This window comes from Schistocerca piceifrons, chromosome X, assembly GCF_021461385.2.
Source record: "Schistocerca piceifrons isolate TAMUIC-IGC-003096 chromosome X, iqSchPice1.1, whole genome shotgun sequence".
NCBI lineage: Eukaryota > Metazoa > Arthropoda > Insecta > Orthoptera > Acrididae > Schistocerca > Schistocerca piceifrons.
In genome coordinates, this window is record NC_060149.1 from 381,671,472 (window position 1) to 381,686,285 (window position 14,814).

General features: G+C 40.7%; 1 protein-coding gene across 1 annotated transcript in view; it reads left to right on the plus strand.

The window, feature by feature from the left end:
* The window catches only part of LOC124721735 (RUN domain-containing protein 1-like), a 182,325-nt gene that overhangs the window by 74,905 nt on the left and 92,606 nt on the right, over positions 1-14,814 (plus strand). Inside the window, exon 6 of the mRNA XM_047246836.1 lies at positions 9,558-9,648. Coding sequence (XP_047102792.1) covers positions 9,558-9,648 — 91 coding nt within the window. The remainder of the gene's footprint in view (positions 1-9,557; positions 9,649-14,814) is intronic.

Below are 14,814 nucleotides of genomic sequence, written 5' to 3' on the forward strand. Positions count from 1 at the left end.
CACTCTTCTTCTCTCCCCTGCTGGCATTTCTCTCTCTCTCTCTCTCTCTCTCTCTCTCTCTCTCTCTCTCTCTCTCTCTCTCTCTCTCTCTCTCTCTCATTTTTATTCTCTACCCTTGGTACTCATTCCATATTGTTCAGCTGCTGAGTCATCTGTTGAAAGTCATGTCTCTTTCCCACTACCCCCTCTTGGGTTTCCCCTTTCCCCTCCCCACCCCCTACAGTTCAGCCAACAGCTTTCAATTATTGGTAATCAATTATCAGCCTCACCGTAGCCATGGGAGCATGATGCAGACATAGACATCTGTGTGGTTGTTTGTGTGAATTGTATACTTTTACTACAAAGAACAAGAGCTCAAAAGTGATTGTGAATAGTTTTTCCCACTGTGTGTTTCTATGCTCTGCACATCTGTCAGCTGTAGATGAGTGGTTGCCTTTCCCTTGTTTTACATAAGACAAAGGTACAATGTATGGAAGATGAGACTCAATCTGTAATTTCATATTTGGAAATGTAGAAAGAAAAATAAAATTGAACTTCCTCACAGATTAAATGTGTGTGCCTGACCTGGACTTAAGTTTTGATCTTTGTCTTTCGTGAATAAGTCTCCATCAACTGGATCATCCAAGTACTGTGCATGGCCTCATGCAGGTGTCATTACATGCCACAAAGTATGATGTGGGTGGCTCAGTTGGTAGTTCCACTTCCCACCAAAGCTAAAAGTTCTGGTTAAAGCTCTAGCCTGACAGACATTTTAAGCATAAGTATAGCAATAGTGTACACTTTGCTGCAGGTTGAAAGTTCAGTTCTGATTATGTGAGAATACTATTAACTAATTATTTTCAAATAAAACAGTGGCTTACTTTGGTGCACCTGTCTTAAGTGTTGACTGTGGCTGATCTCCCGTTTCCCGGTAGGTTTTGGAAGGGGATATGAAGAAGTTTATGAAACTGCCAAACTTGGCAATGATTATTGTAGTCCGTTGGTGACACAAAAGCAACTTTGATTATTGTCATGAGCTACAAAGAAATAAAGATGAGCAAGTAGTTGAAAATAATTCTCTCATTGCACTCATCTGCAACCTCCTCTTAAAAATGGAAGAGTACAAAGGTCTACTGGTAAGATAAGAAAGTTTCCATGGCGAACTCTATCATGCATTTGCTCAGCTGCTTGTCACTATTGTTCCAATTTCATAGACCAAGTACTGGAGAACTGAATGCCAGGAGTGATCTCCATTCAAACAGTACTACTGTTAGTAAACAGCATTGCAAGCCTTTTAGCCAGTCATGTATTTCTTAAAACATTTCAACTAAAATTTAAAACCTTGATTCATAACTTCACTGACATAACTCTAAATTCTGTAAATTGACCTCATACATGCATAAAATACTCAGGGTGGATGAGGGAGTATCCAGTTTTTCGTGAAGGGAAGATGATGATGTTTTTTTTTTTGGGGAAGGAGACCAGACAGCGAGGTCATTGGTCTCATCAGATTAGGGAAGGACGGGGAAGGAAGTCGGCCGTGCCCTTTGAAAGGAACTATCCCGGCATTTGCCTGGAGCAAATTAGGGAAATCACGGAAAACCTAAATCAGGATGGCCGGACGCGGGATTGAACCGTCGTCCTCCCAAATGGGAGTCCAGTGTCTAACCACTGCGCCACCTCTCTCGGTTGTGAAGGGAAGAAATCAGGTGATGAAAATAATGGAGTGAATGTCTAATGTTGAGGCATCTACATCTACATGGATACCCTGCAAATCAAACTTATGTGCCTGTCAGAGGGTTCATCAAACCACCTTCACAGTGATTCTCTATTATTCCACTCTCGAACAACAGGCAGAAAAAACAAACACCTATATCATTCCATGCGAGCTCTGATTCCCCTTATTTTATTATGATGATCATTTCTCCCCATGTAAGTTGGCGTCAACAAAATATTTTCATATTCGGAGGAGAAAGTTGGTGATTGAAATTTTGTGAGGAGATTCCATCGCAGCGACAAATGTCTGCGTTTTAATGGTGTCCATCCCAAATCCTGTATCATGTCCATGACTCTCTCTCCCCTATTTCACGATAGTACAAAAGTTGCTGCTCTTCATTGAACTTTCTCTATGTACTCCGTTAATCCTATTTGGTAAGGATCCCAGACCATGCAGAAGTACTCCGAAAGTGGATGGACAAGCATAGTGTAGGCATTCTCTTTAGTAGATCTGTTATATTTTCTAAATGTTCTGCTGATAAAACACAGTCTTTGGTCTACCTTCCCCACAACACTTTGTATGTGTTATTCCCAATCCAAATTGTTCACAATTGTAATTCCTAGATTTTTAGTTGACTTTATGGCCTTTAAATTAGACTGATTTGTTATGTAACCAAAGTTTAACGGATTCCTTTTAGTACTCATGTGGATGACCTCGCACTTCTCATTATTTAGGGTCAGTTGCTAATTTTCGCAGCATCACATATGTTTTCTAAATCGTTTTGCAATTTGTTTTGTTCTTCAGGTGAGTTTACTAGATGATAAACATCATCATCTGTAAACAATATAAGACAGCTGCAAAAATTGTCTCCTAAATCATTTATATAGATAAGGAACAGCAGAGAGCCTATAACACTATCTTGGGGATCACTCCTGTTTTACTCGATGACTTTCCGTCAATTACCACCTCTCTGGCAGAAAATCATGAATCCAGTCACATAACTGAGACAATTTTCCATAAGCATGCAATTTCACCAGAAGCCACTTGAGTAGTACAGTGTCAAAAGCTTTTTGGGAATCTATAAATATGGAATCAATTTGAAATCCCTTGTCAATAGCACCCAACACTTCATGTGTGTAAAGAGCTAGTTGTGTTTCACAAGAACAATGTGTTCTAAATCCGTGTTGACTGTGTGTCAATAGACCATTCTGTTCAGGGTAATTCGTAATGTTTGAACACACTATATGTTCCAGAATCCTGCTGCACATTAATGTTAATGATATGGGCCTGTAATTCAGTGGATTACTCCTACTACACTTCCGTAAATATTGGTGTGACCTGTGCGACTTTCCAGGCTTTGGGTACAGATCTTTTGTCAAGCGAGCAGTTGTATATGATTGTTAAGTGCAGTGCTGTTGTATCAGCATACTCTGAAAGGGTTGTAATTGGTATACAGCCTGGAGCAGGAGACTTGCTGTTATTGAGTGATTTAAATTGCTTCACTACTCTGAGGATATCTGCTTCTATGACAATTTGTAAGTCACTCAAGCCCTCAAAATGAGGGAGACATGCTGCTCATACGGGATCATGTTCATAGTCACCCCATGTCCCTGAATACCTACCTTCAAGCTGTTGCAGTTCGCCTTTTCCTTCCTGACTTGACCTTTTACCTTTCTACCATGTACATCCCTCTGTCATTTGATGTCAGCAGGGCAGACTTCCTCCAGTTTATTGGGCAGCTACCTAACCCCTTTCTGCTGCTCAGTGACCTTGATGCACACCATCCCCTTTGGGGTTCTCCCAGAACCTGACCGAGAGGTGCCCTTTTAGTTGACCTTCTCAATCAACTTAATCTCGTCTGCCTTAACACAGGAGCACACACATCCCTTTCAGACTCCATGCACACCTATTCCCATTTACATATATTCTTCTATACTACCCAGCTTGCCCATTGTCTTGAGTGGTCCGTTCTCTCTGACACATACTCAAGCGACCATTTCCCATGTGCTATCCATTTGCGGACTCCTACCCCACCTACGTGCACACCCAAATGGCAGTTTACTATGGCCTACTGGAGACTTTACACCTACATGGCAACCTTTGATGACAACATTTCCCCAGTTGTGATGACCAGGTAGAATATCTTACAAATTATCCTTAGCACTACAGAATGTTCCATTCCTCACACTTCCTCTTTTCCACGCCGTGTCCCAGTCCCTTGGTGGACTGAGGTATGCCATGACACGGAGACAGGCTCTACATGTTTTTAAATGTCATACTATGATGGTAAACTGCATTCATTGTAAACAGTTGCATGCTCAATGTCATTGCATTCTTCGGGATAGCAGAAAAGCTAGCTGGATTTCATTCAGTAGTTCTTTTAACAGCTCCACTCCCTCTCCCATCATGTGGGCCAACTTCCGACGGCTCTCTGGGGCCAAGATCCATTCCCCAATTTCCAGCCTGACAGTAGCAGACAATGTCATAGTGGACCTTATTGCTATGTCCAACACCTTGGGCCGCCATTTTTCGGACTTTTCGAGCTCCTCCCACCATCACCCTGCCTTTCTCAATTGGAAACGAGCAGAGGAACTTGGGCACTAGCCATCTCTTCTTAGAATTGTGAGTGCTACAATGCTACCTTTACTATGAGGGAGCTAGATTGTGCTCTCACTTCATCCCGATGCTCTGCCCCAGGGCCAGACGATGTTCACATTCAGATGTTTCAGCCCCTGTCTCTTGTGGGCAAGCACTTTCTGCTTCGTACGTACAACCGCATCTGGGCAGAGGACACGTTTCCCAGACACTGGTGTGAACACACTGTCATACCCATACCTAAGCCCAGTAAGGATGAACACCTTCCTTCTAGCTAACGCCCCATTTCTCTCACCAGATGTGTTTGCAAGGTGATGGAACGTATGATTCATGCCTGGCTGGTATGGTGGTTTGAGTCGCACCATATACTAACCACTGTACAGTGTGGATTCCAAGCATGACATTCTGCAGTTGACTATCTCTTCCCATGTCATGAATTGTTTTCTGTGTAAATACCAGACTGTGGCCATGTTTTTCAATTTGGAGAAAGCCTACAACACCTGCTGGAGTACTGGTATTCTCTGCCTGCAACAGTTGCTGGAGTACTGATATCCTCTGTACACTCTACACGCCGCATGCCTCATTTCCTTCAAGAATTTTTAAAAGACTGAGTTTTCAGGGTATGTGTGAGTTCTGCCTTGTTGGACACCTTTATCCAAGAAAACGGTCTACCTCAGGATTCCCTTCTGAGTGTTATCCTCTTTGCTATCACCATTAACCCTATAATGTGCTGTCTCCCACCAGGCATCTCAGGCTCCCTTTTCGTTGACGATTTTGCCGCGTATTATAGTTCTCCGTGAACTTGTCTCATTGAGTGGTGTCTTTAGCAATGTCTTGATCACCTTCACTCATGGAGCATCAACAGTAGCTTTCAATCTTCCACAGACAAAACCATTTGTATGAATTTTTGGCGGCACAATTGGTTTCTTCCACTGTCTTTACATCTTGGGCCTGTTGCTCTTCTGTTCATTGAAACTATGAAGTTCCTAGGGCTCATGCTCGATAGAAAACTTTCTTGGTCCTCCCACATGTCTTACCTGGCAGCCCACTGTATGCGGTTCCTCAGTATCCTACATGTCATCAGTGGTACTTCCTAGGGAGCAGATCAAACCACCCTCCTTTATTTGTACTGCTCCCTTGTCCGTTCGAAACTAGACTATGGGTGTTGTGTTTATGCATTGGCACATATGTCCCTCTTATGCCGTCTCAATACTTTCCACCCTCATGGCATCCGTTTGGCCACTGGTGCCTTTTACACTAGCCCAGTTGAGAATCTGTATGCAGAAGCTGCCAAACTACTGCTGTCCTACCAGTGTGACTTTCTCCTCAGCAGATATCCTAGCCGATTGTCTGCCATGTGTGGCCATCCCCCCTGTACCTCTTCTTTGATGACACATCTCTCTTCTCTGTTACTTCCTAGAGTTTGCTTTTGGCTCTTGCTCCAGCAGCTTAAATTCAGGCTACCTGCAACTTTTCTGGTGGGTGTGAACCCTTCACTACCTTGGCTACGTATGGCACCCTGTGTTCATCTTGGCTTCATTCACTTCCTAAGGACATTACTACAGCCTCACTCTATCACCTTCAGTTTCACGACCTCCACATGGAACTTCACGATGGTACCTTTGTGTACACTGATGGCTCTCAGACTGACCATGGTGTCAGGTGTGCCTTCGTCATTGGCACCGATGATTTTTGGTATCAGTTTCTGGAACATTGCTCAGTATTTACAGCAGAGCTCTTCACCCTGTATCAGGCCACACAGTACATTCGGCAACATAGGCTTTTCAATTGTGTCATCTGCTCTGACACTCTGATTGCCCTTCAAAGCCTTTGTGTGCTATACACTGCCCATCCCTTAACGCAATGGGTTCAGGAAAACTGCCACTTGTTCACTCTTTATGGAGCCACTGTGATGTCTATGTGGGTTCCTAGTCACGTTGGTCTGACGGGCAACGAGGCTGTTGATGCTGCTGCCAAGGTTGCAGTCCTCGTGCCTGAGTCCACTAATTCTTACATTCCCTCTGATCATCTCTGTGTTGCCACCAGTCAGTAGGTGGTGTTACTTTGGCATCACCTCTGGTTGCCCTGTCATGTGAACAAGTTCTGGGTTATTAAGCCTCTCCCAGCGGGTTGGATGACCTCCTCTTGGCCCTCTCACTGTGAGGAGATTATTTTAGATGGGTTACATATCAGGCACTGTTTATTGTTAGCCATTGCCATTTGTTAAATGGTGCTCCCCCACCACTTTGTGCTCAACCTCTGACGGTCTGCCATTTCCCGACCGAATGCCCTTTTTTTAACCACTTACGTTCTCGTGTGTGTTTGCCGTCTGAGTTATTGGCCGTTTTAGTGAACGATGCGTGGGCTATCGACCACATTTTACTTTTTATCCATCATAGCAGTGTGACAAAGGCCAATAAATTTTTAATTCAGGACCTCTGTTTCTCTATGGTGTATTTCATAGACCTTTCTCCACATCCCAGTTTTTAGCTGCCTTCTCCTCTGTTGATTGAGATTAACATGAAGTTGTTTTTAACTCCTCTCTTTGTCTTCGTGTTCCACTGTTCTGACATGGGTGCATATGATCCTAGTTGTTTTTGTGCCCTAAAAGAAAACAAAACAAAGAAATTATGGGAACAGTTATGGCAGGTCTCTTGCAATTCTGCTAAGCATATATCACATCTTGTCTTGACTTTGGATCTGTTATGTATGATTCAGCAAGACCTGCAAACATGAAGATGTTTAAATCTGTAGACCTCAAGGAAATAAAGGTAGCTACAGGGGCATATAGAACAAACTCCATTCCATACCTCATTGCATACTCTTGGGGGCCACTACTTTTGTCTCACGGCAATTCCTTCAAACACAACATGTATGTATGCTCTATTAAAATATTGTAAAAGTGGACTTAAATAATGAAGTCTGGACTGCAGGCTTTCCTGTACTTCATAAAATCTATTAATAATCTACACCTTTTCAGCAACATGACAACCATTTCTTCCATTCGTGGATAGAAATGCAGGGCATGATGCTGCTGCCAAGGTTTCAGTCCTCGTGCCTCAGTCCACTAATTCTTACAGATTTTCAACAAGACTCCTAAAGGCCTTGTTGTGTATACGTAGTTCATAAAAAGTTATGCCAAGGTTTATCAGGCAACAGTCAAATGCATGCATGTACATTGGTGGTTAGGAACTGTATAGGCGCATAGCGACGATGAAAATTTCTTCTGCCATCAGGAACTGAATAGGCTCTCTCCACTTTGAGGGCTACTATACTAGTATGCATTGATAATCTTGGTACAAAGATGAATGTATGTGGTTTCAAAATAGTGGTAGAAACTCTTAATTAGTTTCAACAATGATTTGATGTTTTTCTGTCAAGGGACTGAATGCTTAGTTGAAAATTGTGTTTATCGCAGCTGAAATTTCAGCTGAAGACAAATAAAGTTCTGTTGCATGTATGTTTTTATTGGTGTTGGGTGTCAGTGTGTGTGGAATGGTGTTTAAATCCAGCTTTATTAATTTGTTAATGATAACTTATTGTTAGTGCTTGGTAGAAAATAACTAGTTTGTGAGTGGACTGTATACACAGAAACATATGCCTAATATAGAGCATTGCTATCCATTAAGATAATTCTTTCCCCTTTTTAACTTTTTTCTATTTCCTACCACCCCCTGATTTTTATAACATTTTCTTATTATCATATATATCTCTAGGAGATATTCAGTGACATTTACTGTGAACTGAATCTTAAACTTCTCTGCAAACATAAATTTTATCTATTCGAGAAGTACGTGACTTGTATTTCTGTTACTTTAACTCAACATGGGCATAAATTTGTGGATGAATTTTTGCGTCAACAACTGTGGACCCTGTAATAGCTTCCAGAAATTTTGTCTACTTTCATTTATATAAACTAGACATGGAATATTCAACAAACAATTCTGTAATATTTATATTTTGAAGTCTGGAAATACTTTAAATTTTTTTTAAATTTGTCTCAAAGCAATATTCATTATATCTCTTAAGAAATGGGTGATTAATGGTATCTGGTGCAAAATACATATGAGGTTTGTGTGAATATAGGCCATACTCAATGTCTGTCATATTAGCATGAAAACTACCATGTCTTTCTCTCTTATATTAATGCTTATTAACTCATATTGTGGCCCTTAATCATTAAGACCTTCAGAAAGGGTTATCATATAATGGATTAACTTAACACATACAATGTATATAAATACCTAATGGAAATTCCTGGATGGAGCAATACATAAAACCAGGGAATGGCAACTACTCATCTATAGTGGACTGATCTGTGGAGCATACAATCACATAACAGGAAACAGTATTCACACTAGCTTTTAAGCTCTCGTTCTTCTTCTATAAAAAGATCAAGAGATTGAACACTTGTGTGAATAATGTTTCTTGTTACATGTTTCTATGCCCCACATATCAGTCATCCCAATGTGAGTGGTTGCCTTTCCCTTATTTTACGTATAGATAATGTATTAAGTAACTAATTCCAGATTAATATTATTTAAGTTAGAAGAGCAACTTACACCCCCCAAATTGCTGAAACAAGAGGAATTGGAAGAGGACTGAAAAATGTGAAATTGCAGCACAATTGGTATCCAAGTTTATAACTTTTAATTTGTTGCAGCCTTCTGATGTAGTAACAATTTAAATTCCAAAGCTTAAGAGTTTGAACCCTCCCCCCCCCCCTCTCTCTCTCTCTCTCTCTCTCTCTCTCTCTCTCTCTTGTCCGCAGCTCATGGTCTAGTGACTAGCGTTGCTGCCTCTGGCTCACGGGGTCTCGGGTTCAATACCTGGCTGGGTTGGAGGTTTTCTCTACCCAGGGAGACTGCGTGTTTGTGTTGTCTTCATCATCATCATTCGTGACAGTGGATAAATTGGACTGTGAAAAAAATTGGGACTATGTACGGGTGCTGATGACCATGTAGTTCATCATCATCATCATCATCTCTCTCTCTCTCTCTCTCTCTCTCTCTCTCTCTCTCTCTCTCTCTCTCTCTCTCTCTCCCCCCCCCCCCCTTTCTCTCTCTCTTTCTCTCTTTCTCTCTTTCTTTCTCTCTGTGTTCACTAGGCTTGCTCTGAATGTATTATCTCAGTAATTCAGAAAAAAATCACTCCTCTTTTGTCTAAAATTGTGTCTGTATTAATCTTTAACTGTGTATTGTAAGTCATGCCAGATTTGTTTGAGATCTAAGCATGCAACTAACACGTGTTTTATTTTCTTTTATAGCTTATTAACCCACTGAAGATGAAGGAAAATTTGGTAATGCAACTGAAAACACAGATTTCAGACTTGGAGCGATTCATTGAATTTCTTCAAGGTATAACACTCAGTTGCTTTGCACAGATTTTAAAGTGTTCAGCATTTTATAAATACTTTTGTTAACATGATAGTAAAAAAATTATACTAGAAAGTGGAGAAAATTAATTTGATTATTTATACTAGCAGTAGCATTGTAAATCTGTTAAGACAGTGCTGTCAAACAGTTTTGAAACATGAATAATATGAACCTAAAGAAGTAAATGTCTGTGCAAAGTTGTTAATCGTCCAAGCAGAAATCTTAAGTTTGGTGTCTGCATACAAGACTTGCTTGTAGCTTGTTTCCACACTAGAGGTGCTAAATGACTTTATATGTAACTTTCTCAAATTGCAAGTAGACTGTGAAAGTGTACATAAAGTAGACGTTATCCTGTAGATGAACTTAGCATTTTCTCTGCTGCTTCACTGTTGGCATTTCCTACAAATAACTGCAGCTCCTTAATCAGTTGGTATAGAAGTGCATCTTTGTTAATACTTTGTGAGTTATTTGTGAATATTGGCTGGAAAACTTTACAGAAATTCTATGCAAAAACTTTCATCATTAAGTGTTTTCCTGACAAGGAACGGCACTTAGTCAACCACTACATTGCTTTGCAGTGATGTTTGATGAGGCCTACTTTCATGATACTTTGAAAATGAAGTCTAATATCACACTATGAGAACTGCCTAAACGTTTTTATCTTAAAACAACAGCCATACTTGGTAAACGTGTCAGTCACCTGTACATCTTCATCTGCACTCTACGGGTCACTGAAGTGTTTGGCACTGGGTAGACACAGTACTAGAAACAGTTTACCCTATTCCATTTGTGGATGGTTGACAGAAAGACTATTCCATTTGTGGATGGTTGACAGAAAGTAAGATTGTCAACACTCTTCATTGTGGTTATTACATTAGATATATGCTTGTTGACTCATTTTGCAGCACAGTGTCTCAGAATTTTGTGAACAAGGGTCATCATGATATTAACTCCTTATTTGTAGCATCTCCTACTGCAGCTTGTTGAGCAAATCTGTGACACTTGCACACTGACCAAATATACCCATGATGAAATGTACATTTTTCCTGTGATTCTTGTATATACTTCCTTCAATCCAAATTCATAAGGATGCTAGACAGTCAGCAACACTCTAGAACTGGTTGAATGAGGATTGTGTAAGCAAGTTTCTTCATGTGTTAATTATGCTTCTGTAGAAGTCTACCAGTAAATCTGAGCCTGGCGTCTGCGTTCCCCATGACTGGTTTGTACGTGGTTGTTAAATTTCTGTGGAGAGAGACTGTTGAATGCTTGACAATGTTGACTGATTCCAGTGACTGTAGATAATGTAATCAAAAGATTTTGGATCCTTCAGTTTCATAATGCACATTACATTTATTTACATTCAGGGTTACCTGCAAGTATGTGTTTGGTGTGAATTTCGAAACATTATGTAAACATGTGTGTCATATGCGAACAGCCCCACAGAGCAACAGATGTTGTCTGCCAGGTCATTTATTTATATCATGAACAATAGTGGTCCTATCATACTACCTTAAGATTTGCCAGGCAGAAGTTTTACTTCTGATGAATGCTGCTCTGAGATATGTTTGTTAGAATATCTTCAGTCTTTAAATATTACATAACAATAAGCTAGTACAAGTTCATTACCTGCCTGTGTTGGATATGACATGTAATTAAATTTGTGTCTGTGTACAGTCAGCAGTCACTTAGTGATAATTTTCTGTAGGACCATATAAATTACAAATCAGTTTTTCTTATGAAATTTATTACGAAGAAAATATTTATAACTACACATCAACATTTTTTGTGAAATTAGATATGCTCCATGTTATTGCTTTCTTAGTAGAACAGTCTTAATGAAATAATATAATTGAGAGGACTTGATCTAAATGCTGTTGGTTATGGCTAGTCAAAACTCCACATTGGGTGAGTGTGTACAGGGTCTGTTTATTGTTGAAGGGGGCAAACACATAAACACTGTTCATTTATGGTTTTGCTGCAAGTACTGTAATGCTACCTTGATCAGAGAAATGTTAAAAAGAATAGGAAAATTTCCTGACATTTAGGTTGCACAAATATTTTCATGTAACATAGACAAGTATAGAACAAAACTGCAAATAAAGTTCAGTCATATCCTTCATTAAACAGATTCTTGATCCTGCAGCATAAATAAACACTTGATTTGTGTTATGTAATACTTTAAAGTCTTTTATGTAATTACACTTTATGAGCATGAAAGGAAAATATGTTGCAATAGAATCTTGGGATTTCATGATACAGCACTTCTCAATGGTTGATACATGTCAGTAAATATATATTCATGTTTGATGCCATCACCATATGTGGAACATTTACATTTACCATCATAATGAGAAGACTGCAGTTTTATAAGAACAGTATTATGAAATGGATAGATTACGACTCACCGTAAAGATGACATGTTGAGTTGCAGCCAAGGACAATGAAAAGACAGTTACACATTAAACTTTCAGCCAAAGCCTTCTTCAGAAAAGAAAGCACACACACATTTACACAAGCAGGCTGCTATCTCCAGCCACTACAGCCAGAATCCAACTCCCTCGTTGAACAGCAGCAGCAGTCCAGAGTGGAGTGTGGAAAAGCGGAAAGGTGGAAAGGGGAGGTGTAGCAGGGTATACTTTGGGGGGGGGGGGGGGGGGGGAGGGGGGAGAGCACCATCTGGTGGAGTGTGCAGGGACTAGGTGGCAGCAGGAAAAGGCTGCCAGGCACAGTAGCAGGAAGCTGGGGAAAGGGGGGGGGGGGCGGCATTTGGGAACAGAAAAAAACTCCACCACCACCTGGCACCCCTACTGTTCTGCCATGCTGTGTCTGCTTCATGATGCTGCTTCACTGATCTTAGACTATTAACAGGTATGGACCTGTAAGAAGCTTGGAAGGTGTTTAAATGCTGAAGCTTATTTAGCAGACCCAAAAGCTTTTAACAGTTGAACTTTGAGAATGTGAACAAATCATTCTGTCAGCCCATTTGAGACTAATGGAAAGATAGAGTGGTAGGACATTTAATTCCATTCCATTCCTTGTAATGTGAACATTTCAATCTGGTATGTAAAGGAAAAATAGTGCAGGCAGCTGGGAAATATTATGTTTCTTCAGTGGAACTGTAGTAGCTACCATTGTCACCTGTCCAAACTCTGTCGGTTAATAGGTACTTACTCTGCAGTTGGCATGCCATTTCAGGAGAGACAGTTCTCAGAAATCTGACACACTACTATTAAAAATCACAAAACTATGCATATAACATTAATGCTGATAAGGCATCTTCAGGAGTATGCACACTCATTTGATGTGACACTTTCAGTGAGTAGATGCCACTAACCATTTTGTTGCCATGGCTGTCCGTCAGCTGGAATAACAGTATGCAATGTCTATCTACCCCCAGAAACATCTACATCATATCACATGCTTGTGGATTTAGTAGACCAGTTGCCTCTACCGTTCCTCCTGTTGGGGGACTTCAATGCTCGTAATTGTCTGCAGGGCAGCCAAACCACATCTAACACGGGCCAAGTAAAAGAGCAGTTAATTTCAGAACTGTAGCCTGCCTCCTCAACAGTGAAGCTGCCATACATATAAATATGGCTCATGGAACAGACTTAGCCAAAGATGTTACAGTCTGCAATCCTACCATCTCACAATTTATCCAATGGCCCATCCATGGTGACCTCTGTGACAATGGTCATTTTCCTATCTCTCTCTTTCTTGACCCATTGATCAATGAAAAATGAACCACATAGCTCACTTTGGAAAGCCAAATAGCAAACTTTCACCTTCAGTCTGACCTTTGAAACCAGTCAAGAGAAGGATATTAAAGGAATGCTATAAGATGCTATTAACACGATTATACATGCTGTGGAAGCAATGCTATCCTATTCTTCAGGCTCATCCCAACAGATAGCGATGCCACAGTGGTCTGATGAAATAGCTCCATCCATCAGAGAATGTCACACGTCACTTCAGCAGCACAAATGCCATACCTCAGTGGAACATTTAATAGCATTCAAAATACTTTAAGCACAAGCATGGTTTTTAATGTAGAAGAGAGAGCAAGATTGTTGGGGATGGTATGTATCATCTATGGGTTGCTCACACCCCATCATCTCGAGTATGGATTAAACTCTGCTGCACATGCACCCACCCACCATCCACAGTGGTTCTGGCATCTCCCTCATTTTCGACATCTGTACTGCTCCTGTAGTCATCGCTGAATGTTTCACAGCACACTTCAATGCAGTGTCTGCATGCAGTAATTACCATCCTAATTCCCTGACCCAGAAACACCTGCCAGAATGAAGCTTGTTATTCTTCCATGCACTCTGTACAAGGCACATCTCAGTGCTACCTGAGAAACTTTCTGGCCTCTTAAGATACAGGACCTACTTACTAGTGGATTTTCATAGCTCTAGAATCACTATAATATTCATCTGCACACTGAGTCATGTGGATATTTCAGAATAATGAACTCACTGACAAATTAGCTAAGGAAGCAACCTCAGGAAATAAACTTGAACTCAACGTACTGGGCACAGACTTAACATTGCAACTGTGACATTAAATTTTGAAAACCTGTTATATGGAATGACAGGCTATCATGACCCTAATCAAGCTGAGAGCAATCAAGCGAACCACCAAGGTGTGGCATGTTTCTCAGCCAGCAGGTCTCTCAGAAAGATGCCATCGTACTGTGTCACCTGTGTGTTGGCCACATCATACTTATCTACGAGTTCCTTTTGCATAAAGAGGAGTCCTCTCAATGCAGCAGTGGTAGTCATCTCACGATTGCATGTATTTTTGCAATGTGTGCCCTGCTTACTGATATGAGATGAACAATTAATCTGCCTACCTCAATACTCAGATACTTGCGGAAGATGGGTTAGTAGTTACTGAAGTCCTATGTTTCCTGAGGGAACATGGATTTTATAACAAAATTTAATGCACCTCCACATTTGGTATTGTTGAGGGTGGTTGTGGAAATAGTACCTCTCTTCGGACCATGTGCCCCAAGTGGCTTCAGGCTACTTTCTGCCCATGTTCTGCCATACATTTTTAAACTTTTGTGTCCGTATTTTATTTATCTAAGCTAGTTACCTCTCTAGTCTGTACAGCCTTCATTTTTAATCCCATTTTAGT